The sequence below is a fragment of the Leucopleurus acutus genome (assembly GCF_964270905.1).
Source record: "Leucopleurus acutus genome assembly, chromosome: 18".
In the NCBI taxonomy this organism is placed as follows: domain Eukaryota; kingdom Metazoa; phylum Chordata; class Mammalia; order Artiodactyla; family Delphinidae; genus Leucopleurus; species Leucopleurus acutus.
This window is the reverse complement of record NC_139160.1, coordinates 2,787,269-2,801,894: the sequence shown is the minus strand read 5'-3', so window position 1 is coordinate 2,801,894 and position 14,626 is coordinate 2,787,269. Positions and strand designations below refer to the sequence as shown.

The 14,626-nt window shown below is 49.4% G+C and overlaps 1 protein-coding gene across 1 annotated transcript in view; it reads left to right on the top strand.

Annotated features, from left to right (window-relative positions):
• MIPEP (mitochondrial intermediate peptidase) overlaps positions 1-13,536 on the top strand; it is a 133,889-nt gene extending 120,353 nt beyond the window's left edge. The window contains exon 19 of the mRNA XM_082859725.1: positions 11,269-13,536. Within this exon, the coding sequence (XP_082715851.1) occupies positions 11,269-11,366 (98 nt within the window). The 3' untranslated portion in view covers positions 11,367-13,536. The remainder of the gene's footprint in view (positions 1-11,268) is intronic.
• Positions 13,537-14,626: the final 1,090 nt, after the last annotated feature.

The following is a 14,626-nucleotide window of genomic DNA, read 5'->3' as shown; positions in this document are numbered from 1 at the left end:
GTGGATGGACCTAGAGAATATTATACTTAGTGAAATAAGACAGAGCAAGACAAATACTGTATGATATCACTTATATGTGGAATCTAAAAAGTAAAACGAACATACACAGCAAAACAGAAACAGACTCACAGATCTAGAAAACAAACTAGTGGTTACCAGTTCGGGGGGAGGGAGCGGCCAGATGGGGTAGAGGATTAGGAGATACAGACTACTATGTATAAGGAAGATTAGCAACCAAGATACACTGTACAGCACAGGGAATTAGAGCCGTCACTTTGTAATAACTGGGTATAATTCATAAAAATCCTGAATCACTGCGCTATACACTTGAAACTAAAAGAAAATCGTAAATCAACTCTACTTCAAAAACATTGTGATGATTATTAGAAAAGGGACAGGTTTTTATTCACATTATGAGATTTTTTCTGAATATTTTGTCGGCCCAAATATCTTTTGTGATACAACTTTTATAACGCAAAAGAGAAGCAGGTCTAGGAAACACGTCTGTCACCCAGCAGCTCAGTGTCGCCCTCTGCCCTGACTTCAGTCGCCACGTCTGCTCAGAAGTCGGGACGCCAGCTTTGCCTTTGTGCCCTGCTCGCCCACAGCAGGACTCCTGCTTCCCCGGCCTCAGTCCCTGGGGCGGGGGGGGCCGCCCTCCAGGCCATCCGCTTGCTCTGTGAGGTGCTCTGCCCGCTGCACAGCTTTGCCTCCAGAAGCAGCGTGTGTTTCTTACGCGACACACACCTGGTGTCCCACAGGGCGTAGTAAGACGGGCCTGCCCTGGTGCTTTATAAGTCACCTGATGCAGGACCAGGTCAGCCTGGGTAGGTTACTGGCGTTACTTAAGGAACGGGCATCGAGGTGGAGAACACTTTCCCACGGAGGGTCGGGGGTGCACTCTGCCGCCTCTTTTCCGGCACTGGGCGCTGCACTCTGTGACCGAAGGCGAGTCCACTCTCGGGGCTTTGCTGCAGCGGACTCAGGCCGCAGCCCTCGCACCCCGTCCCGCTCCGCCCGGAGCCCGTGGGGACCTCCGGGGCCGAGTTCTCTCAGACACACCACCTCCGGGCCTGAGACTGAAACCTCTCTCCAGGGCGCTGGCTTTCGTTCAAAAGTGTTACTGCAGTGTCCTGTGTTAGTGACCAGTAAGTAATCTGATTGAATGAAGAAAGCTTTATGTTAGTTGTTGATGAAGTTAAATTCATTTAACTTAGCGAATATTTAGCAAATACTTGCTGCTAACCAGGCATTTCAGGGACACGGAAATAAGAACGATACGGATCCTGCATTTACTTGAGGGGTGCAGCGTCCTGTAGGAATGACGAAGAGCATCCCCTCTGGGCCGTGTAGGCTGAGCCTGGGCACACGGCTCGGGGGCTTCAGGACTGCAGGGGTTCAGCCCTCCGACCCGTCAGCTACCTTGCACTCGCGTCCTCTGCACCGGCGGACGAGGCGGCCGTGAGCACCGGGGGAAGGGGCCGTGCGGAGGGTGCAGACCCAAGTGGGCAGGACAGGCCGCCTGCCTCGGGGAGCTCTGGACACGCCCCTCACGCTAGCAGCCGCGTCCACTCCCCGACAGGTGTCCAGTCTGTTCTGGAGGCAGGCTGCCCCCTTCCTAGAGCTCATCACATTCTTTGCATATAAATAGCAAAGGTGGAGCTTGGAGAGAACAGATTAGTAGAGTTACAGATGCGAAGAGCTGAGGCTGAAAGACAAGGCCGGTATTTCAAAGACACGATAAACCAGGAGAAAACGTGGGAAATGCCCTGCTGGAAAGAGCGCCGCTTTTCACTTTTCTGAAAAAATGGACTTTGGGATCCCAGGAATGAGCACCTCCTGTGGGTTACGGTGTCTTGTTGACACATCAGAAAGATAACCGCGTCCCGCGTGCTAGAAACCGATGGGCGCTGTGTATAATCTGGGGTGTAGGGCGGTGGGAAGCACATGAGCATTGATCTCTTCACCCGGGTAGGAGGAGTCGGCCTCTACCAGGAAGCGACAGGCCTTTCCTGCTCTAAACTTAGCCCAGAAGCCTCTACTACCCTTGGATTTCCCCCTCTATCTTACTGTCAAATGCTCCAGTGAATAAATTCAACCAACATAATTTCTGCTAGCAAAGATGACAAAAAGCCTCTGGGAAAGTAGGTTTTAAACAGAATTTTAACCTGTAACATGTCGACCGCACTTTGCATTGCACACCCCGCGTGGTTCTGGCCCTGGGAGAGCGAGTATGTCCACTGCACGCTCACTGGCCGTCATGGTCCAGCCTCTGCTCCTGCCCTCCCGCTCCCAGATAGTCTGCTTTTTAACAGGTTTATAACAGATGACAGCACGCCACAAGGAGAGTGACTCTCCGGAGAGGAGTGGGGACAGTGGCCCCTTAATGCACCCGCGCTGCTCTGGGGGGCGTGCGACTCCCTTCCCGGGAACAGAAGTAAGGCCGGGAGAAGCCGATGGGCCCCCTCGGTGGTGCAGAGCCCTTTCCCAGCACCCGTCCCCCTGGACAGGCTTTCAGCCACTGTTCACTTTGGGTGGGCCGTGCTCCTAGGCTCACTGGTGTCATCAGAACCTATTCCACCCGGACCCTTCCTGCCCCCAAAGCCTTGGGAATCCTGCAAAGCCCCACCAGCCCGTCACTGCCACCAGCCGGCAGACCCAGATCATCTCAGAAGAGATGGTGGGTCGCAGCCCTCTTCTGGGATCTCAAGGGTAATTCAAAGACAGGTTCTAGTACAACCCAACTTCAGAGACACTTTTAACCCAAGATGCATCTCCCCCCACCTCTGCGGCCCATGGAAGCATGATGGGTCCAGAAGCCCTCTCAGCTGCCCTGCGAGCTTCGGGTGACACAGTGCCCTCGCAGGCTCTGAGCACCAAGCCACTGTCGTCAGAAGGGACAGAGCCCCCTATGCTGGCAGCTTCTGTCCAAAGCATGACCCTAGACCGCAGACTGGCACTCCATGTGTCACGTTCTGCCCGCAGAGCGGTTCTGCCGGCCTCCTGGCCGTCTTCTCTGAACAGCAGCGGATTGCTCTCTGCCTGCTGCGTGCATGGGATGGGCCGTCTCCCTTTGTGTTGCATCTGGGACAGTGCCCCTGGAGCCTGACTGCACTGAGGTCTCAGCCTTTCTCTTACGGGTAGATACCCTGTAGGGGACTCACTCCAAGAAACACCAACTATTCTGTTTCCGGATGATGTTGCGTAGACAGCATTCTAACAGGAACGTAGATAGTATTCTTTGGAGTCTTCTGACTGCTCAGGGGAAACATCATAACGTGCTCTTTAAAGATGGTCGTTACAGATGATGTTCCTGACGCGTGGGTACAAGTGTGCTGTTAGAAAAGCAGGTGTCACCTCCTCAAAGCTCTCACCCTACACTCCCAGCTGACAGGATGGGGCTCAGAGCTCCCAGGGCTCAGGAATTAGGGGCCACAAGCATCGTGGCGGGGCTGACGCTGGGGACCCACTGAGGAATCTACACTCCAGAGTCCACTGATGAAGGGTAAACTCGTACTAGTAGAGACTTCGAGCAGATTGCAGTGGAAGAATTGAAACTGACGTTTGCTAAGCACCTCCGGGAATGTTGCCAGAGAGCACGGAGATGGGAAGGTTTCTCCTGGTTTAACTGGACCATCTCCTGAAAGATCGTTTGCAAGGTATCTCCCGTGTTCGAGTCTCTTCAGCCATCTCCAAAAGAAACTCCTCCCGTGTGACTCTTACGTAACATCGCTAATAATGAAACTAGATTAAGGCATGATTATACCTAAACCTAATTTTCTTCTTTGCTTAACAGTTCATCTTTACATTAAAGTTTGTAAGATGGAATAATCCCTCCTTAATCTCAGAATTTGCACATCTCAAAGCATTTGACTACCATGATCAAGTTCTTTTTTGACCCCATCACATGTCAGGGTACATCAAGTAAGACACGTATAGTTTCTTAATCCCTCTTCTTATAGCACTGAGTATGTTTAGTTTAAGCTGTAGGGTCAGGACAATAGCTAAACTCCACTTACATTTTCCCTTCAAGCAGTTTAAACAAAACAGAGCTTTAAAAAATTCTTAAAATCTTAAATCACACCCTCAAAGTAATTGGAATTTCAGCCCCACATTCATTTTTGTCTTCTTCCTGCACGTTTTTTTTTTCACTTCAGGGTGGGAATCTTATTAACATGTTGCAGTAGCCTTGTGTACTGATCTTCCTAAGATACTTTAATGCTGGACATTACCAGTAAGACTAACTTCTACTACTTTGGTATTCTCCAGCTGAACGGACAGGAGAGAGAGCAGTGCTGGCAACGTAGCAATAATGAGAAGCACTGTGCCCCCGTGCTGGGTGCTGCACGCTTAGGTAACCTCTTCCTGCCCGGGGTCACACCGTGGTGAGCAGTAGGACCAGGATGCAAACTCAGGCCCGTCCTGTGTGGACTGCTGGGCTCGCACACTTCTCTTTCAGGCTAGGCCAGGAAGCTTTTGCTTTGGAAGTAGTTGCGTGCATGTTGCACTGTGTCTCCCCTCTGCTCTTTCGTAATTTTCGGTGACCGAGTTGCCTGGTGCGCTGATGCCCAAAGAAGATGCTGCTGTGCTCCCCGGGCAGGACATCACGGAGACAGATCTGAAAGGCCGCACAGGCTGACTAGACCTGACAAGGTGTCAGCTGCCTTCCACATAGTAGTGATTTTATGGCAAAATAAGATCTGCTGAGTGAGAATGCGTGAACGCAGGGCCAGCTGTGGTACTTCACAACACACTCACTGGCAGAAACCTTCTTTTCTTGCACACGGTAACAGGAATACGTGAGGAGAGCACGTCAGGGAAGCAGACCTAGAATTCAGTGGCGCTATGGGACCTACCACACAGTTTCAGTAACAGGGTGGACGGCGACCCTGAATAACAGCCAAGTGAACAGAACCCCTCCGCCTTCGCTTGCCTGGCTGTTTACCCAGCGTGGCCTCTGCAGTGGCTGAGCGCTTTCTGGAAGAAAGCAGTGGCAGCGGGCACCTGGCTTCCCAAGGCTGAGGCCTCCTTTTGTAAACGCGCTGATCTTTTCAGAGGGTGTGGACATGTTTAACGTGTGGGTGTGTTTGTTTAAGGAAGGCACGGAGCTTCAAAAGGCAAGATGTTTTGTAACCCAGAAATGTAACCAGTAAATGGAATGGTGAATCTGACGATGAAATTAGAATAAACTGACTAGTAAACAGAGCACGCCCGTGGGCTCCCCTTGCTGGGTTAGCTCCCACCCAGCAGGAAGCCCTGCAGGCAGGGACCCCAGAGGCAGAGCCACGTCTCCAGTGTGACAGGTATTAGCCCAGCCGAGGGGGCAAGAGAGTTCTGGAGTTTGAAGGAGGAAAGGAATTTCACTTTCTGGCTGACATCCTCGTTCCCCCGAGAACTGATCGCAGATAGCGGGAACCACCTTTAGGAAAAGGTGTGGGCAGCTGCAGCCTGGCAGCCCAGCAAACTTCAAAGGAGAGAAAGATGAGCCAGCTGCCCGAGGCCCGGGAGAGACAGCTCTGGAATGAGCGCTGATCTCATAAAGTTCACTTCAGCCTCTTCAAACTGCCAGGCCAGCCTTTGTACTGGAATTCTCCATCAGTCTGAGCCAAGTTTGACACATATAATTATTTCAGCATAAAAAGCAGCTGGGAACTATCACCATGGGCTTTAGAACCGAGGGTGGTGGTGGAGACATGCAGACTCCTCACTCGTTGCCCAGTCCGTGCAGATAACCCGACGTTTGGTAACGGGGGACGGAGCCACGGCAGCTGAATATGTAGGCGAACCACAGGCTCAGTAGTTCCGGTCACTTCTTTTTAAGTTGTGGTTAAGCGTATATAACATAAAATGTACCATTGTTGCCATTCACGGCCCTGTGCGATCATCACCGCTGTCCAGCGACAGGACTTTTCCATCATCCCAGTGAGCTCTTCTTGATAAACCTTTTATCACAGCTGCTAACAGGTAGAAATGGATTGACTCGAGTTCCTTCTTCTGTTTCCATCTTTCCGTAGATACAGTTATCTCATAAAATGCAGATGGCAAAAGCCAGAGAAAAGCAAAGCAAGCAATGATTCATTAGCTGGGTAATTAGCTTGTGATTGTGTTTGATGATAATGTCCTGAATACTTAATCAGAGACCAGGCTTTTGAAATTCAACTTGTGCAGAAAAACAAGCAACCTCATCCTTCAGCCCTTGAACTTCCGACCTGATGGTTACTGTTAGCAGTTAGCAGTTACCAGTTAGCAGTTAGCAGTTACCAGTTACGGAGCCTTTTCCATGGTTAAATGTACTTTATTTAATCCTTATAACAGTCCAGCAAAGTAGATGACATTATATTTCACTCTACCAGCCTGCCTCTGCTCAGACTGCTTCTAGTAGAAGACGGAGCCCCAGAAGTTACGTGACTGGTCTGAAGTCCCTAACCAGGTGGCTGACGGGGTAGCTCAGGCCCCTGCGCCAGTGCCTAAGGAAGAGTCATCTTTCCAACTCTTTTCCTCCTTGGTAACCCTTCAGAGGAAGACATCGGGATAGTCAGGGATGAGAATGGACTGAAATTTTGAATTATAAGATGCTGTGCGGAACCAGGGAACGTTCCACTCAGCCTAAAACCCTAACCTGCCCAGCGCCTGCTCCTGCATGGCAGCTCCTCTGCTTTTCAGAGCTGGCTTGTTGTCCCCTAGATAAATGACACCTGTAGACCGTAAACAGAAACCCGACAGACATACCTTCATTTAAGCCAAGTACTGGCGCTGCGTCTGAAATATAAGAGTATGGTTGCTTTCATCTCTGATTCTAAAAGAATTGGGAGGGCGCGGGTTACGCGTCCCGACCACCTCAGGCATTGAGGGCCTGGCCTGACGGGTGCCCAACCCATGCACCTCCACTGCACCTTGAGGCCCACAGTCAGAAGGGTGTTCCCTTCCCCGATCCCACCAGGAAGGAACCCATTTCAGGAGGACCCTGGAGCTGCTGGGGCAGTGTTCCCGCCCCCTCACCCTGCCCACCTCCCACTGCAGCGGCCAGGGCTGCGGGCGGAGCCGTCTCTCTCCCCGCTCGGGCCAGGGCCGCTCTCCTTTCCCCACCAGTGGGCTTGGACAGAGGGAATCTGATAGGAAAGCCTGCTTGTGTGTCACCTGTTTACTTTATCTGTGGGAAAGAAGACATGGTCATTTAAATGAAAAAAGAAGAAACAAAAACCACCTGCTTCTAGTCTAAACCGTGAGTCTAGAAAGTTGGTCCTTAATCGGAGAGAAATGTCAGTGTCCCCCGGGCATCGCTCAGTCCCTCTTCATAACATGTGAACCAATCTTTTCATCAACTGGCAATCTACTTGAAAGGAACAGAACCAACTTAGACTGACCAAGCAGAAAAGGAGTTTGGGGGAACAGTACAGAGATCGCCACGGAGTCAAAGGGAGAAGCCGAAACACAGCTGAGAGCGCGTGGCTTCCGGGGCCGGCGAAGGGCGCGGACGAGCTCCTCGGGGTTGCCGGGTGCCGCGTTCAGCCGCCCCATGGTCCGCAGCGGCTCGTCCCTCTGCCCCGGGAGCAGGTCCCGGAGGGGTGCAGCGGGCGCGGAGCTGGGCAGCGAGGCCTGCCCCCCAGCTGCCCCAGTGCCGGGGCCTCCGAGCAGAAGCCCCTCCTGCCTCGCGACGCAGCCTGCGACCCTCGAGACCGTAACTCAGGGCCGTCAGGCCTTTTAGGGCAGCTGCCCCGTCCTTCGAGGTCCCGGAACACGTGGTTTGAGCAGAGCAGTCAGGACCAAAACGTTCGGGTTTGTTCCAGTTTTTATCAGCGTATTTGCCTCTCTGGTAAAACGAGGAGGAAAACAAACTAAGTCATCCTCCGCAACGGCTGTGGCTCCGAGGGGGGCGGGCAGGCGGAAGCCCACTGTCCTTCCTTCCGCGAGGACTCGGCGGCAGGCCCGGCGCACCCGCCTTTCTCACATCGCTGCCCACGCTTCTCCTTTCAGGCGTGAAGCTGCCCTCGGTTTTGTTTTACTGTTTCGGCTCCCTGGCCCCCGACTCAGGTGATGTCCACAGAGAAACGTGTGTAAACTCACCCGCTCGTGGACTCGGCACCTCCAGCCGGGTTCCCGGGGCTCCTGCGAAATTGCACGTCTCATCACCACCCTTTTAAGACTAAGACTTGAAGACAAAGGGGACGTGTTCGTCAGCTTTTTTAAAAACCTCAGAGTTCTTGGAATCTTTTTTACCATCCACGTACATAAAAGCCAATTTCAATTTTTCTTATTCGTGGAACTGCCTGAAAACATTGTGTTTCTCTTAAGTCTTTGTGCCGAAGTTAGTTCAGGTTGACACTTGCCAAACACTTCGATCTAATTAAAGGGAGGACACCGCAGCCATATTCCAGGAGAATCCCTGCCCCGGTAACTCCCCCATCCCTCTCGGTCCGGATTCTCTTTACCAGTCACATCACACACACAGTTACTGAACCATTCACCTCTGATGGGATTTTATTTAAAACTGCCCTGAGCGTGTTACATTCTTCCCGCGCTGCTGCCATGACTGCCGTTCTCTGAGACGCAGAAGTGGCTGGAGGTGGGCCTCGCGGGGGGCATGTGCCCCTGAGGTGCGGCCACGGAGGACAGAGCAGGGCCCTGTGAACGTGGGCAGCTTGTGGAGGGAACATGACACTTCACAGGGACGCGAGGGCCAAGCCTGACTGCACGGGTCGGCTCCACCTCTAATGTGCTCCCCAGGGGGAGTGACCGTGTCCGTGGGTCCAGGCCTGGGCCTGCCCCGAGCTCTGCGTGCCACCGCGGAGGGCACCCAAACGTCATGAGCGGTTGGTTCCCCGGCGCTCTGTTCTCCCTCCAGACCCCAGACGCTCTGTGCGCTGCCCACCGGGTGCCTTGCCTAGGCCGCCCTCTCCACCGCAAAGGCCCTGGCTTGAGCCTTGAGCCTTCCCCATCTCTCACGTTTCTGCAGGCCCCCATCTGCCCCACGGAGCCTTCGGAATCTCTGCCACGCACGACATCCTTCTCCGTCTGTTCTCCCACTGGCTGCCATCTATGTGCTGTGAACACCCGAAGCTGACTCTTCCCCGAACGCTTTATGTGGAAAGTTTTCAGGCATTCAGCAAAGTCACGTGAACTGTAAACACTCATACACTTGCCCTTTAGAGTCTACACTTAACATTTTGCTCTGCTTTGTCACGTATCCATCTGTCCATTCCTCCATCCACCCATCACATATATGTAGTTTCAAAACAAGGTGCAGACGTAAGTACGTTTTACCCCAGACGCTTCTGTGTGCGTATAACTAGAGTTCAGTGTTGGTTACGTAACATTTACATGTGGTGAAAGGCACAAATCCTTAACGTTCCATTTACTGAATTTTGACGAGCTATATACCTGGGTGTCACAAATCATGGTCCAGATAGAGAACTTTCCCATCACACCAGGACCTTCTGGGTCGGTCACCATCCCCACTCCCGAAGGCAACCACCGCTCCAGTTTTTTTCACCATGGCTTAGTCCGGACCTTCTTGGAAGTGAATATAAACGAAACAGGCAGCGTGTGTTTTGTGTGGGCCCTTGTGTGCAATGCACTGTGTCTGAGGCCTGCCCGAGGTGTTGTCTGGGTCAATAGTTCTTTCCTTCTCGTTGCTGGTGCCGTTCCACTGTGTGAAGACACCACGAACGTCCACCTGCAGCCTGGTAATGGGAGCTTGTGTCGTTCCACTTTAGGCTGCTGGGAACGTGCCTGCATTTCTCTCGGCTAATACCTAGGAGGAAACAGCTGGGTCCCGGGGCAGGTGTGTGCTGAGCTTTACAGAAACCGCTGGACCTTTTTCTGAAGGGCTCTTGCATCTCACCCTCTGCCCCTGCTGGGCGACGAGCCATGGCGCCCAAGGCCTTGACTGCGTTTGCTGTCTTCAGCCCTGGGACTTCAGCCGTCCCGGTGGAACATCATGGTGTCTCTTTGTGGCTTTTTCTTTTCCTGGATGACAGTGATGTTGTGTGTCTTCTCAGGGCCTGTTAGTTCCGTGTTTATTCAGATATCTTTTTTTGTGAAAGGTCTGCTCAAATCTTTCGTCCATTTTTTATTTTTACAAGTATTTTTATGATGAGTTGGAGTTCTTTATATTTTCTGGATACCAGTCCTGTGTGAGATATGTGTTGTGTCAGTATTTTCTCCCATTCAGTCATTTACCTGTTCATTTTTTTTTTAACAGTTTCTTTGCAAGGCGGGAAGTTTTAAATTTTGATGAACTCTAATGTATCTTTTTTTCTTTTATGGTTATTACCGTCTGTGTCCTAAGAGACCTTTGCCTACCTCAGAGTCACAAAGATATTCTGTGTTTTCTTCTAGACACTTAATAATTTTAGCTTTTACAATTAGGTCTGTGCCCATCTCACATTAATGGTTATGTACGGTATGTGACAGGGGTCAAGGTTAACTTTCCCCACATGGCTGTCCAGGTCCACACGGTGTACTTCTGTGATTGTGTCCTTCCTGCCCTCATACTGTGACTTGGCCTGGTCCTTCACACAGCGAACACTCAAGGCATGTTAACTGAATTGCACTGAGAGAGCCCTGTTCAACCTTGAGCTAGCATTACCTGCCAAGAGCACGGGCCGCGGGGCCACAGGGTTCATTGCTTGAATGTTGTCTTTGGCTTCTTGAGTGAAGAGTGGAGATAGATTCAGCTTTTTACTGAATTGCTACTACATGCTAGACAGGGTGCCTCACTGCTTTCCAGTACAGCTTCTTTTTCTAGCTTTATTGAAACCTTGTATGTCAGATGAGGAAATCTGAGAACCAGACATTAGGAGTTCTCCAAGACAGGCAGGTCTGGAGGAAAGCCAATAACTTGTGTCTGATATAAGACTTCTGCAAGATAATTAACAGTTGAATGATTTTAAAGTGCACAGGACTTGATAATAACACTTGGCAGGTAATTAAACATATTAAATTCTGAACCAGCCCAAAGATAGCTGAAAAATTAAGTCTTCTGACATCACTCCAAGTGTATAGTAATATGTGCAAAATAAAAACCCCCGGGAAACATATTTGGCTCTAAATCTCTAAGCTAAGAGTTTGATTAGATAGTAAAAAAGGCATTAAAACACGAAATAGCTTCGGGGCCCATGCACTGCCCAGGACTTTTTGAAACGTCCTCACAGTCAAGCTCGCGGTTCACAAGGCCGAATGTCCCCTGACCCTGCAGATTTGATGTGTGTCTTCGTCCCTGTGTATTGTCTGTGGAGAATGAGCGGCTCGTCTTTTCTTCGTCCGCAGGTATGCTTCAGAAGTGTCCTTCTATCGATGACTTCGTAAATGCCCTTGTTTCCGACCTGGATATGGACTTGGAAACTTTCCTCATGGATTCTAAATGATGGGAACACCGTGAATCCTTTAAATCAGTCACGGAGATATCAATTTTGTTGTAAACGCTACAACTTCGAACGTTTGTTTCTGATTTCAGCATTCAATTCTGTAATAACTTATGAAAAACCTCAAACCAGTGGAACTTGGAATAAATAACTTTTTAAAATTATGCTGGCTTTTAGCCTGTTTGTTTGGCAGATTTTTGAACATAAGGAAATCCATTCAGTGAGCGAGTGCAAAGCAGAACACAGAGGTGTTAGCGTCAGACACAGGGGCCAGACACCCTCAGCCCAGCCCCCTCCTGGTGAGCTTTTCCCTGCCCGATGACCTTTACTTGGTTAGAGACATAATAAAAAGCAAAGTTATTTCCGTTTGAAGCAGTCTTCAGAAAGATTACACATATAGTTCCTCTGCGTGATTTCCTATAGGTGGCTCTGAAAATGGAAAGTCAGTTACAGTGACCGAGAAACCAAGTGTGGTTTCCAAAGTATTTGTAATCAATTGTGTTGGCTTTTTCTGTGTGTTTAGGAATATACTATACAGATGGACTCAGAACAGAGGGCACCTGAACTCACACTTTTCTGACTTGACGATGAATATACAAAAATAAGTGCAGGTACAATTAGTAAATGATGTGTCAAGTCCAGCGACTGATAAATACGGAAACCGGGATTCAAACCCTGTCTTTATCCTAAACATTATTGCATACTGTATCACCATGTGTTAATAACAGAAAAGAAAGACACCGTTTAATAGGCTTTTCACACCCTCAAAGTCAAGAATTACAGGCTTTCATTTAAAATGACACCTGCTAGTGGCCTCTTCCTGCTTCTCCCTAAAAGACCAGTGATGATGCAAAAAGGCAGGATTAAAAATCCCCAAAACTAGGACACATGTCCAACCAACTCACAGAATCTGGAGGAATTTCTACAAGCTAGAAACAGACGAGACAGGATAAAGAAACGTCAGTGACGCACGCATGCCGGGTCCACCTGGATGCTGGGGTGAGGGGAGGGGCGACCCTCCGTTCTCTCCCCACCTCCTGCCCACACAGGTAACACGCTGTGTGCACCAGCCCGGGAGCCGCGGCCCCGCGAACCTCCTGTGGGGCTTCCGCGTTAGCCACACGAGGCCTGTTCTCCTCTCCCAACTCCTCCCCGTTTGGCTCTCTCAGTCTGTGAACACGTGGAAACCACAGTGCAGAGAATCCTTGGGCGGGAAGGAGGGCAGGCCTGCAGCAGTCGCTCCCCCGTGGGAGGTGTGGGGTGATGCCGCAGGGACAGCCGGATGCCAGTGCCCAGGGCAGGAGCGGCTGCTTCTGTCCCCACCCACATGGTCTGTGAGCTGAGGGAGGCGACGCTCTTGCTGACACAAACACTAACTCTCATCCGGGAAACGGACCCGGAGAAACTGACACCAACCTGCCGTCCGTTACAGGTAAGTCTGAAAAGGTGCTTTAACAGCTCCAGGTGTACCGAGCCACCAGCCCCTGGGCCTTTATCCTCCCTTTTCAGCTGAGGGTGAGTGAGCAGAAAAGGAAATCTGTGCAGAGCTTCAGAAAAAGGAAGGGAAGATGCGGGAAGATCCCAACTTTGAACACTATTCTTAAAAGGAACTAAGGCACACTGTAGAAAACATCTCTGCCATTCTTAGTGAGACTTGAGAAAACATGGTATTTATGAAGCCGAAAGCCATAAAGAAAGAACAAGCGGAAATTTAAAATAGGCAAATCTAAAAAAGAAGACAGGCAGAATAAGAAAAAAAGAAATGCAGAGAAACTGAAACATAGTGCAGTGATTTAAAACATGATCAAAGCAGAAAGGACCAAAACTGCCAAGGAGAAATGAGAAGCATCTCACTCAGAGTGCAGGTTAAATTCAGGGACACGGTGAAAACCGGCAGCCAGGAAGCAGTGCAGAATCCCGGGGACAAAGCCAGGACAGCTGGAACAGAAACAGCAACAAAACCCAAATTCTCGTGTCCTCCTGTGTTCCCAGTGCTCAGAACAGTGACCAGCACACAGTAGGAGCTCTGGTCAAGACATGCTAGTAAATGAATTTAAGGAAACTTTTTTGAGATGAAAAAAAATGGATGTGTAATTTAGAAGGGAATCCTTGATGCTGCCTAACAATGAGAATGTGCTTAATGCCACTGAACTATATACAATTAAAAATGGTTAAAACAGTCAAGTTTTTGTTATGTATGATTTACCACAATTTTTTAAAGCAAAGTAAATAAATGCAAGCAAAGAGAGAGAAGAGAATCCTGCATTCTAGATCAAAACGAACAAAGAAAACAGTAAAAAGAGACCCCACACACACACCTAGACAGACTCTGCCTTTCATTTTGAGAACTTAAATATAAATACAATTAAAATTATAAGCTAACTGATCCCAAACTGGGCATTTCCCAGGAGTTGTTAGTGTTCCACGAACTCGAAAGGGTCCCAGTGTTAAATATATTTGTAAAATACCAGTGAGCTCTGTGTTTCACCATATGCACATCAGCAGTCCTGCACTCACAACACCTATTTCCCACACGTGTTTGATGAGGGGGCCCCCCGCTTTGTTGGAGGACCTACTGATGACATTTGTCAGAACACTGGGGACTAACTGTTGAAAGCATCCAGCTAGAAACAACAGGCTTACACAGAAAGGAACAAAGCGGACGGCGCTCCCAGAATTCAACTGTTCATCGCTGTGAAAGCCAAAGGACGGTGAAAAAAAGTTTTCAGAGGTAAAGGCTGAGATGCAGAATGGCGTTCTCAGATATACGAGGGCTCAGGAGACATCTCAGCTTTGTACCTTTCTTTAAAAATCACTAGAAGAATAAGTAATTTCGATCGAGTCAAAGCAAAGGAAATCCCTAAGGGACTTGTAAGAATTCTGAGGGGTCATCGCCTCTCTTCTCAACAGCAGCTGGATAAATCATAAAGCAAATTGTTTTACTATGAATGCTTTTCCTTGTGATGGGAATAAGCCCACAACACACAGCAGTTCCTCTGGGAAAAATTCTCTCCAGTACTTTACGGTTTACCAGCAGCTTCCAAAAATCCAGTTTAAACTACTTATGTGCTAAAAATAATAATAATCATCTAGAGAAAGAACTAGAGGATAATGAGTAAAATGTTAATGTGATTGTCCTTTGTGTTGAGATTTGGGCCTTTTATTTTTCTTCTATTTCCAAATTTTAAAAAAAATAGGCAATGTGTTCATTTTAATATAATTTAAAATTTACAAAAACTTTAATCATGACAGAGCTAAACTTA